This window comes from Drosophila teissieri, chromosome 3R (assembly GCF_016746235.2).
Source record: "Drosophila teissieri strain GT53w chromosome 3R, Prin_Dtei_1.1, whole genome shotgun sequence".
Classification (NCBI taxonomy): Eukaryota; Metazoa; Arthropoda; class Insecta; order Diptera; family Drosophilidae; genus Drosophila; species Drosophila teissieri.
Window position 1 is genome coordinate 3,402,612 of NC_053032.1, and position 12,279 is coordinate 3,414,890.

At 41.2% G+C, this 12,279-nt stretch overlaps 1 protein-coding gene across 1 annotated transcript; it reads left to right on the top strand.

The window, feature by feature from the left end:
* The first annotated feature begins 2,870 nt into the window (after window positions 1–2,870).
* LOC122619067 lies at window positions 2,871–11,667 on the top strand. Its single transcript, XM_043795765.1, has 3 exons — window positions 2,871–4,674; window positions 9,827–10,677; window positions 10,903–11,667. The coding sequence occupies exons 1-3, from the start codon at window positions 3,888–3,890 to the stop codon at window positions 11,224–11,226; spliced, it is 1,962 nt and encodes a 653-aa protein (XP_043651700.1). The 5' UTR covers window positions 2,871–3,887; the 3' UTR covers window positions 11,227–11,667.
* Window positions 11,668–12,279: the final 612 nt, after the last annotated feature.

The window sequence follows — 12,279 nt, forward strand, 5'->3', positions numbered from 1 at the left end:
CCGAGCTAATTGTCTCTCTTATTTGGGCCATGCCGACGTTGTCACCCCGCGGCAGTTAATCATTTTGTCTTCGATTTACTTTTTCAAAAAGAATTTTCTCCCTCCTTTACGTTAGGCTACTTTGCCGAACCAACAAGCCCATTACAGTGTTATTATGACTAAAAGGCATTTTTATGGCTTCCTTGACACTATATTATACATTTTTGCTCCTGTAAAGTACAGATGGGGTTCCTACATCCAACATAGAGAATATATTTCGTATCCGCGTAATGACAAAGAGCACGAAGCGACTGAACCAATCCTACATATACTCGAAGATATTAAAATCTGCTGTGGTTGTCCGACCATAATGATACACCAATGATACTACAGGTGTTACACGAGCACAACTTTAGTGGACTAGTAGTACGAAAACTGGGACGTACATATGTACGTACCGGAAAAATTAATAATACATTTTAAAAATAATATGAATATTAATCATATGAAAAGAAAATGTTTTTCTCCGAAAGTGTAGGCACTTTAAAACGAATAAAAGAGGGAGTAAGGGAGTATCCTTATTAATTAAGGCTAATATGAAATAAAAATAAAATAAAATATGAATATAAAATATGAAATAAAAATAAAAAAAGTATAAAGAATGTGCTACATAACGAATAACCATAAAATGTTTTATTACAATCTGCATGCCCAATCTCAACTTTCTATCTTTTATAGATCTTGAGATCTCAAACTTCAAACAGACGGACAAGTTTGTTTACGTTCGATGTAAATTTCTATCGATATGCCAAAAGTCTTTTTGCCACTCCCACCCTTACGTCTACAAACCGACCAAAACTGCCGCGCCCACACTTTTGAAAAATGTTTTGCTATTTTTTCAAATTTTTGTTAGACTTGTTAATTTCACTCGATTTGCCAAAAAACTTTTTGCCACGCACACTCTAACGCCCACAAACCGCCAAAAACGGTCAGTGTTAAAGCTCTCCATCGCACTTTCAATAGCTGAGTAACGGGTATCAGATAGTCGGGAAACTGGAAAATAGCGTTCTCTCTTGTTTTTATTATCTATTAATTAATCATAGTTATCGTTTATTTCGGAATACATCCCGTACATCTGTACATTTTATAAAGGTCACGCACACACTTTTGGTTTGTCTGATGCCTTTTTATAATAAGAAGTTTATAGTGTGGAGGTATTTTTATAGTCCCAGAGTCAGAACTGTCAGTTCCCTTGAATGCTAAGATTCTAAATTTTTATATTATTCATATTCATATTCATATATTCAAGACCTACTTAATGTTCCTCTCGATTTTAATTCATTTTTTCTATCATACGTTTTCTTTGTTCTTGCATATTTTTGTTTGATTCCATACTATAAAGAAATAAATGTGCTGGAGCTTTACCTTTGGCATCATGGGTTATTTCATGTTTATAAACATAAGTGGCTTTTCCAATACTTAATTTATCTTTAGCATTGGAAAGTGTATTAATAATTACAAATTTGTGAGTCAGTTCATTTGGGCCTTTTTTTTTAGAATACAAGTTTGTAATTAAATACTTAAATAGGTTTGCTAGGTGATTCTCTTTTCCTTTAATGTACTTTATTTAATAATCAAACTATACAAATTGTATATTCCAACGTTTAAATTCTAACGTTTCTACAACAGAAATTTACAACACTAATAAAAATTAAACAAGAGTGAACGTTATTAAATTAAGAGACAAATAAAATAAATAAATAAATATTTACTATTCAGGTAAACTTAAATTTTGTTTTTTAAGTCTAAGTATTTTTTTATATAATAATAACAATAAACGTTTATACCCAAAAAAATTCTACAAAATGTTATATTCCTGTTATCTAAAAAAAATATAATGCACATACATATAATTATTTGTATGAGATATATCTTTTTACAAACATTTTGTTATACGAAATTTAAGTCCTAAACAGCTCTATATATACATATGTTAATTTTGAACTCTTGCAGCTTCTAAACGGCTTAAGACATATATAGTTCTGCGTTATATTGAATCATTACTTGGTTTTACTACTGACCTTATCTAAAGTAACAGTGAAATCTATTGTATAATTTTACATTCGACTAAATTAATGTATTTTGTTACATTCACTTTTTTGCCAAGCTTTTATCGAAAATGTCTGTTTGGGTTAATTATGCTTTCTTGTAGATACAAAGATGTTCAACACGTTTAATACCTGCTAAGAAAGTATGTAAATGTAAAGATGACAAGCTAAGTCTATGTGTCGCCTTTCCGTCCCTTTAGCCATGCCAATTATGTAAATCTATTAATATAAAATATGTCTTTACTTATATACATAATATGTAACTATTTTCGATTTCATAATGTTTCATAATTCGTAGTTTTTTAACATATATTATAAACAACATACATACATATGTTGTTTGTTGATTGATTGTGACTTAACTATTGATCTGAAAATCTTATATTCAAATATTCGTCTGATGAAAGTCTCCGAAACTATAAAAGCTAGTAAAACATGTAGATCCTAGTGACGCAGTGTAGGCGTTTGTTTCAAAACTTTGGCACGTCACTTAAAGCCCACGAACTTCCCAAAACTGCCACGCCCACACTTTTGAACAATTTTTTAATTTGTTTTCATTTTTTTTATTTTTTTTTTCAATTTCTATCTATATTTACCAATATTGCAGAAAATGTTGAAGCTTTCAAAGCTTGTCGGTATGTTCTACAATGTAAAAAAAGTGCATGCAAATTCTCTGTTAAACAAATTTTACATGAGTATTTTCACCTGCAAGTATTGTTGCATGTCTAAGCTCTATAAACATAGAGAGCGACGAATTTTCTCAGACCTGACAAATAACCTTTTGGATATTTGAGGGGCTTACTGCTGGCCCATTCTGCTGATCTGGAGGTAGATTATCCATTCTCTTCCACTACCCGATGCGTAACCAAGCGCTTAGTCGTACCTGCCTCAAGTCTGTCGGGCAAAGAGCGAGAACAGGTACGCAGGTAAGTGAGCAGAGAGCGTATTTTCGATCGAGCCGAGGGCTCATTTGTTGCGAGCGAACACCACGTAGACGTCGCTCAGACGCTGTTGGCCAGATTCATTTTCCAGAAAGACGTCGTCGCGTAGACAAGCCTGAATTCGTTGCGGGCGCCAGTGGGACGACCCGGTGGCCATCGTCAATTGAACAGTTGAACCAGAGCAGTCCAGCTGCATTCTCCGGGAGGGGTATAGAGCTCCTCAGCGCGTGCGCACAGTGATAGTGTGAAGGGAGTTCCGTGACCAGAACCCCACGACGCCATATTTGTTTTCAAAGCGTTTACTTGTGTGTGTGTGTTTTAGCTCCGTTGTGTGAGTGTGATGGCAGACTTTGCTAGTTGCTAGGGCCGTGACTGCCCCTTGTAATCGGGGTTCGTTTGCGCAAATTCGAACAAGATTTGCAACTGATTATTAATTGATGCAGGTTTACAGCAACGTTGTGTGTGCGTACGCAGTCACCCCGATATGGACGAGTGTGTGTGTATGCGTACGCCCGTACTTATGTGAACCCGATCGAGAACGCGAATACTGGTTTGAGCCGTTGGTTCTAAGTGTGCGGCGCAAAATATCCGCTTACCTAAGCAAAAAAGTTCTCTGGCTTTGGCCTTAGAGGGGTACTCGGGCACAGACACAGCCACAGTGCCAGAAATACCTGTGCATACGACACGAACGTGGCCAGCACACAAAGCGAAACCAGAAAATCCACATTTTTCGACCTGCTCTCTGTGCCGTGCCTTTCAGCTCTTTCCATCGCGCTCTCGACTGGAACGCTATACCAAGACCAAAACCAAAACCACTAGATACATCTCTACGTGATTGTAGGTACATTACTCAGCTGCAATGGGTGACTCCACGCCCATTTGCCGATGTCGGGTACTTTATTTGGGCAGTGCCGTGCCTAGACAGAGTAAGGATGGGCTGCAGGGCATCCAGGAGCCGCTGCGCAGCCTCTATCCCTCGGAAGGGGCTGTGGGCGCCAAGGGCATTGACAGCTGGCTGAGCGTCTGGTCTAACGGCATCCTGCTGGAGAACGTGGACGAAAACCTTAAGCAAATCACGCGTTTCTTCCCGATCGAGTCGCTGCACTACTGCGCCGCCGTGCGCCAGGTGCTCATTCCAGAGCGGGGAAACGCCCACCCGGAACCAAAGTTCCTGCCTCTGGACTCGCCTTTCGCGCGGATGCCGCGTGCACAGCACCCACCCATCTTCGCTGCCATCCTGCGGCGCACCACCGGCATCAAGGTGCTTGAGTGCCACGTTTTTATCTGTAAGCGGGAGGCTGCCGCGAACGCCCTAGTCAGGTGCTGCTTCCACGCCTACGCCGACAACTCGTACGCCCGCCAGTTGGAGACGGGCGGAGGGGGAAGTGTCTACGGGACCTTAAAGAGCGGTGCTGTTAGCAAGTCCAGTGCCGACCTGACCAGCGTCGGCCTTGCTAACGGAGTTGGAGGCGGCAACCACCATCTGGCCCTTTCCGCCCAAGGTGGCTGGAGATCCCGGGCGGGCAGCACTACGACGCTAAATAGCTTGGGTCGCGCTTCGAACGGCCACGCCAATGGATCAGCGATTGGGATGCAGGGGGGTAGCACGGGCAGTGCGGCAGAGGTCTATACATCCGTCAAGAACTGTAAGTACTTTGCTGCATATTCTCCCCCGTAACTCGTAGAGTAAATAGGGTATACTAGATTCGTTGAATAGTATGTCACAGGCAGAAGGAAGCGTTTCCGTTATTAAGTATATTAAGTATGTTATTAAGTATAAGTATGTCTGTCTGTCCGTCTGTCCGTCCGTCTGTGCCTATGAACGTCGAGATTTTAGGAACTATAAAAGCTAGAAAGTTGAGATTCAGCATGCAGACTCCAGGGACATAGACGCAGCGCAAGTTTGTTGACCCATGTTGCCACGCCCACACTTATATATTTTTATATTTTTTCATTTTCTATTACTTATAAATTTCTATCGATTTGCCAAAAAACTTTTTGCCACACCCACTCTAACGCCCACAAACCGCCAAAAACTGTTAGTGTTAAAGAGTCTCCTTACAACTAGCTGAGTAACGGGTATCAGATTTCAATTTTGTCTATGCTAACCAGTCAGCAGATTGACAGAAGGCGACTCTAAGGCATAGACGTCGCACGACTTGGCTGTTTCTCTAACCATCGGTTGTAGTGCGGTTGTGATAATTACCATGTAAATTGCTGAATGAGAAGAAAGCTGCACTACTTTTCTTCGAAGCATTCTAAATTGTGCGACCTCTAGCGCAACATTGAAGTTTAACTTTCGACTTTAAGCTAGACCTTTAAAAGTTAATCTTTACACAGATTAAATCAGTACTACTCGTACTGCGAATTTTTTCTTAAAAAGCTTAATATAAGTAACGCCTAATACGAATGCGATTCCCCACAAGTTTATGAAATATCAGTTAGAGTAATAATGAGAAAATACTTGTCAAATATACCACAGTCTGATATAGTTATGTATATCATTGTAAAAGTAAATTTAACTCAGCTATCTCTTGGCTGTGTACCAGTATTTATGAGGGCTAATTGCTTGTAATATATGGTAATTGACAAAGCAGTTACTTCATCAAGCCCGAAACAAGCTACTTCCAGTTAGACGTCTGCTACTTAATAGGCTTCTTAGATCTGTACTATCACTGCGTACGTTTTCCTGGATTTTAGACCGTGGCACATCCGCTTTTGTGCCAGTCGGCTACGAGCTTTTCGCACTGTTCTTCTCAGCCACAAAAAAAACTTAAAAAGGTTGTAGGGTCTGACTGAGAGGGCTAGGCAGCCTGGGCTGGGACCGTACATTCATTATACACATGCAAGGGACTTCAAAAAGTGAATAAATCGAGATGAACGCGTGAGAAGACTTCATGTTTCACAAGCCGAACCGCTGGAAAGTCTGTAAGACGGTAGGGAAGTGGGAGCCTCAAAAAGAGAGAGAGTAGCAGAGTATATCGACCCAGTGTGAGAGTGCTGCTGCAAAACTCTGCCGAGATAGCGATGACATCTTTTGCTGAATAAGCTCATCTTCGGCTGACAGCGTATCTGTGAGAACTTTCTATTCATTAACATTTTTAGTATTCCACAGGCTACATCATGTTTGGGGTTTTATGGAAATACCGCCTCTTATTGTATTAACAAAAGAATAGAGAGTTTTAACACTAAAATATTCCTTAAAAATCTAAAAAAAACAATTATATTTAGTTAGAATGTCTTAAATATTAAAGGAATACTGCTTGGTGTTTTAATTACTATTTCTTATAGCTCTAGATTATTATTATACCCGTTACTCGTAGAGTAAGAGAGTATACTAGATTCGTTGAAAAGTATGTAAGAGGCAGAAGAAAGCGTTTCCGACCATATAAGGTATATATATTCTTTATCAGGATTAATAGCCAGGTCGATCTGGACATGTCCGTTTGTCCGTCCATCTGTCTGTCCGTATGAACGTCGAGATCTCAGGAACTACAAAAGCTAGAAACTTGAGATTAAGCATACAAACTCCAGAGACATAGACGCAGCACAAGTTTATTGACCCATGTTGCCACGCTCACTCTAACGCCTACAAACCGCTCAATGCTGCCACGCCCACACTTTTGAAAAAGGTTTTGATATTTTTTAATTTTTGTATTAGTCTTGTAAATTTCTATCGATTTGCCAAAAAACTTTTTGCCACGCCCACTCTGTTAACGCCCCAAAACTGTCAGTGTTAAAGACTTCTTCGCACTTCCACTAGCTGAGTAACGGGTATCAGATAGTCGGGAAACTCGAGTGTGGGCGTGGCAGTTTTGGGCGGTTTCTGGGCGTTAGAGTGGGCGTGTCTCTGGAGCTTGCATGCTGAATCTCAACTTTTTAGCTTTTATAGTTCCTGAGATCTCGACGTTCATACGGACGGACAGACGGACATGGCCAGATCGACTCGGCTATTGATCCTGATCAAGAATATATATACTTTATGTGGTCGAAAACGCTTCCTTCTCCCTGTTACATACTTTTCAACGAATCTAGTATACCCTTTTACTCTACGAGTAACGGGTATAAAAATAAGCTGAAAACATTGGGTGCACAAAAAAGCAAGGTGTAGAAACCAAGACGGGACAAATTAACCAAAATCCAGTATTAGTTAAATAACTCCCTTGCAATTGGCAACTGCATAATAGATTTTTTTGGAAATTGGAAACAATATTACTATGGGGTAATTGTAACGCAAGACCCGATCGCAAAGGTCTTGAAGAAGTTCAAGCAGGCGGCGCATTGGTAAGATTTCTGACTTAGCTGCCACAGTAATTCATTTATTGGCCTACTTGCGGTTCCTACCACCTTCAAGACCTGTTTCAAGACCCACAGAGCAACTCCTCTGTGACAGTCCACGTAGTGACTTAGCGATGATGTTACCTAAAACTGCCACACCCACTCTTTTGGAAAATGTTTATTTTGTTTTATTTTATTAGTATTGTAAGTTTTTATCGACTTGCTAAAAAAATTTTAATTTTATTCATTTGTCTGTCAAAACTCACACCCATATTTCTGAGACATTTTTAATTTTTTTTTCCATTATGTTATTGGTTTTCCCAATTTCTATCAATATGCCAAAAAATTATGAATTTCTTTGTTTGTTCTTCTCACTAATGAAAGGTTTATATTAGAAAAATAAATACAAGTTTGAGAAAATCTGCCAATCCACCGCCTTAAAAATACTTTTATCTTCACTGGACCGTTTTTTCAAGCCCACCCAAATCATTTGGTCAGTGTATTAATCGCTGCTGTTGTATTGGTCACTCTTCCGTCATTCCGATATGGCTTAGTTGACCTAGATGCGACTAGCAGCTGCACATGCGGCCCTCCATTGTAGCAACCCAAACTTTAAGAAAACAGGGACGGAAAACGGCAAAAAAAAAAAAACTGCTTGGCACTGGGCTTGTTTTGGTTTTTGCAACGTTGGAAGTATGAAAATAGTGGGAAAAGTCAAAGAAGAAAAACATTTAAAAATGCTGCTCCAAGTTTTTGTTGATACTACTCCTCTTCCTTCAAACTTATAGGAATTTGCATTGTACCGAAATTTGGCAAGCCGGTATTCCGTGGTATTTTGAATAAAGCCGCCTATTAAGACGGCTCGACTGCCGATCCTATCTTGTCCCCTTCTTCACATATTTTCACGCACGCATGAGCATCTCGCTGTTTCCCGGGACGCTAGTGAGAGTATCGAATTTACTTTTTTCACCGATTATGACGTAAGTCCAAATAGGTGGCAGCCTATATCAAGAAAACAGCAGCGGAGAAACAGTGATGTAATACAGGTATATGCCCAAGTATTATTGGAAAAAGACGCTGTTGAAAAGTGATTTACTTCAGCAAGCATGCTCGATTTATGAAATTAGAGCCAATGGTCAATTAAATAATCACGAATCCGTCGGAATTCCGCAGTTATTTACGCAAATTACATTCCGCGAGCGGTTAAAGTATGTGCCTATTTCCTAAACAATAAAGCGAAACTACCGGGCAACGCTTCCTGCCGACCTAATTATGTTTCGCTGGTATATATGGTAGGTATGTCGCACTTTGGTTATAGATTTGACCAGGAGAAGAATTTCCTTTGCAAAACACTTTAATACCGCTAGATGACCAGTTCTTCCACAAAAGGTATTTCTTGTTAATTTACAATTTTTTTGGCGAGGGCTCTCACTTTCAAAGCTCTCGAGCTTGGGGTCCCAGGCCATAGGTAGAACGGCAACCACGACCTAAAGGAATAAGCCGCAGAATTGCATTTGAGTAAGTGGAATGATCAATCTGAATGCAGCCATAGATGACACGTGCAAAGTGCCTCTCGGCTGTTCGAACTGAGGCATTAACATGGTTACTGGAGGGAGGGGGCGGGGTTATCGGGCTCGATTCAGGTTTAGTCTGGTGTCGGCTAAGCTGAGACCGGACAGATGCAGGTGTATCCACGCTCAGGTTATTAAATTCCTGTTATGTATTACAAAACCGTTGCCTCCGTGGCCCAAATGAGCTTAAATGTGTGTATCTGTTCGTAGGCCTGGATTTGTGTCGGATGACAAGCGACCCGGGAGAGGCAAGTTGACTTGTTCATTTGAATACCTCTGACGAGATCTGTGGTCTTGGCCCACTTTGTACATGAGGCGATTAGCCCCGCTCAGTTGATGGAGTGCGCTGACTTAGCACTTCGCCTTTTTCTTCTGCTGGAGAAGTAATATAAGTTGGCATCGAATATCATTCGACAGCAGGCAGCATCCCACAGCACTGAAGGGCAGGGGAAATCTTACCAAAACGACTCTTTTTCATCTGTTTGTGGGCGTATGGGAGGTTTTCATTCGTATCTATTTTAGCTATAAATAAACCGATTTAAATTATTTAATCATTTTATTCGTCGTCAAGTAAGTTGACAGTGAACTTAGTTTTCCGATTGAAGTGCTTGAGTATGCACGGCTATCTACCATGTAAAATACAAATGTGAATGGCTTTGCTGATACATATTTAATTCCAAATTTTATGAAATCAGACACTTCTTCCTAGGTCGTCTTTAAAAGGATATTAAGAATTCCGTTCATAAATATAAATAGATAAATATTGACTAAGCCTTACTAAAATAACCGGATAATGCATGTCACGGGCTGAAATGGATTTTCGTATTCAGTTAATCTTACAAAACAGTAAGAAACTAATATTGTGCTCTTTGCCTTTTCTTTGTAATTTCCGTTTCTAGCGGGCACGTTGTTCATACACTGTTAATACACATTTAATTTTCTCTTTCAGTTTACGATAGCAGCGCTGATCTCAACGTGACTGTCGATGACGGAGATGCGTCTTACAACGCCGACGAGAATCATAAGGTCTGGAACGGGTCACAGGACCAGCTGGACAGCATCGGGCCACTAGAGAGTCCCTATGATCTGTTTACGGGAAACACCTCCACCATGGGAAGGCCTCTACGAGCGCGTCAAATCAGCACACCCATCGACGTGCCACCGCCACCAGTGAAGGAAGAGCGAAACACGAAGCGGGATAAAAAGTCGACCAAGTCTTTTGGCAGCCAAAGCCTCTCCGGCACCCTCATCCGGCCAAAGCCCATACACCCTTCCCCGCTGCATGGCTCAGGATTCCAGGTACCTGGCAGCATGACCTATGGGCAAGGGCCTCACGCCTCCCGTTACCATACAATTAGTCATCGCGGCATTCCCCCGGGTCCACCCAACCACCTGCCCCAACAGCCGCCACCCCATCCCTCACAGCATCAGGTCCATATGATGCACCAAGCCAACATCGCGGGCCTACCTCCCATGCAGATCCCAGTGATGATGCCCCAGCAGTATGCGACTCTGCAGCCGTCGCGCTCAATCGGCAAAAAGAAAAAAAAAGAGAAGAAAAAAGGTGCGGGAGGAGGTGGAGGAGTGCCCGTGGGCATGCCAATTGTACCGCCCATATACGCCTTTCAGCAACAGGCCATGGGCGTTACACCTTCCCAATTGACACAGTCCCTCATCGGAGAGTCGCGACCGCTGGGCCATTCCAGCCGGAAGCTGGCGGCGTCAATGAGCAACGGTCTGGACGACTCCGGTAACTCTGGCGCCGAATCGCCATCACCAGGTGGCACTGGCATCTACAAGGTGGGTGGTACAAGGCTTGCAAATATTTACATTATTTTCTATTGGAAAATAGCTAATTTGTAATCATAAAATACATAAATTATGAAAATATCTGATTACTCTCTTCTTTATTTGGAGATAGCTATTTTCACTAAAAATGCCATTTTGCTTTTTGTACCTTTTTGTTTTCAAAATGATTCAACGCAAGATTTAACATTAATTATAACACATTTATTATTTTTGTAGCGCAAAGGACACCTAAACGAGCGCGCCTTTAGCTACTCCATACGCCAAGAGCATCGCAGCCGAAGCCACGGATCGCTGGCCAGCTTACAGTTCAATCCGCCGGATATAAAGAAGGAGCGTGAGATCGCCCAAATGTTGGCAGGTCTTGACCTTAATAATGGCGAGCGACCGAATACACTACAGCGGAAGCAACCTATGGCAATGTCAAATGGCGGGGGACCTGGTCTAGGACCAAGTCAGCGTCCTCACGCCCATCCTCCGCATCCACACGCCATCTACGGCCCACTGGGGCCTGCCAGCAGCTTCGGAAAGCCGCGAAGATAAAAGATGATTGGCTTGATCTGCGCTCCATGATTCATACAAAAAGATTACACAACGTTGGGCGCTTGGAGTCGTCTAACCATTCTTGATGTACACCAGATTAAGAAAACAGCGGCTAAATATTTTAACGGAGCTTTGGGAGTGTAACCCCACACGGAAACCAACTCTACATAATCGAATATTTGTGCCTTATTAGGTTTATACTTAAAGTGTGTGCGCTCGCTAGTAACCATAAATTCACGAAATACCATATATCAACCATTAATTAGTAGTGTAGAATATAATTATATGAAAAACCTATCCGACTATGTAACAGTCACAACGTTCTTTTGCCTAAGGAAACGCATCACTGACGTTTTCGACAAGTCGGATATTTTTCCCAAATCGTATAATTATTATGCTTTCAAAAATGTACAATAAATACCTACAATAAAATGAACATGTTAACAGAGCATGTTCGTAGCCAAAAGCTAATTTTTCTACACTTTCAACCTCTCAACCTTACTCTCAGACCAACGAGTATTAGCATGCCAGCTCCGATCACCGGTCGGTTTAGCTTTCCCCTCACGCCACTTATCCTCATACCCAGGCTAGACAAAGCTGTATTTTTGCAGACATACGTATGCCATGCTACACATTTAAAAAGAAATTCCGGCGAGCTTAAATAGGAATGCAAATACAATCCATAGAACTGATTTGCATACGAATGAGAAGTGAGTTCAATGAGACTTAAGGAGTGTGGCTGTCGCGGGTCTGGCCAGTGGTACTCCGAGCGTAAGCTAGCAAAGCATTTAACCGGGCCTAAATATGAAAATTACCGAATCTAGCTTTTAATAGTGTTTAAATACAATATTTGTACAGGCGCTCCGGTCCACAAAGGCCATTTCACTTCCAGTTTCAGCTGCACTGAGAAATTAAGATTATCATCATTTTGTTCCAATGGTCTGACAGGTTTATTTGGAATAAAACATACGCGGATTTATCATTTCGAGATCAAAAGACCTTAGTAAAGTCGCCATTATTGCCCAATTGTATCCGGGCCCTTACTAATGAACA

Coding starts and splice junctions, on each gene's coding strand:
- LOC122619067 (XM_043795765.1), top strand. CDS start 3,888: ATGGGTGACTCCACGCCCATTTGCCGATGTCGGGTACTTTATTTGGGC. Junction 4,675..9,826: donor CTATACATCCGTCAAGAACT/GTAAGTACTTTG, acceptor TTTCTCTTTCAG/TTTACGATAGCAGCGCTGAT. Junction 10,678..10,902: donor GTGGCACTGGCATCTACAAG/GTGGGTGGTACA, acceptor TTATTTTTGTAG/CGCAAAGGACACCTAAACGA.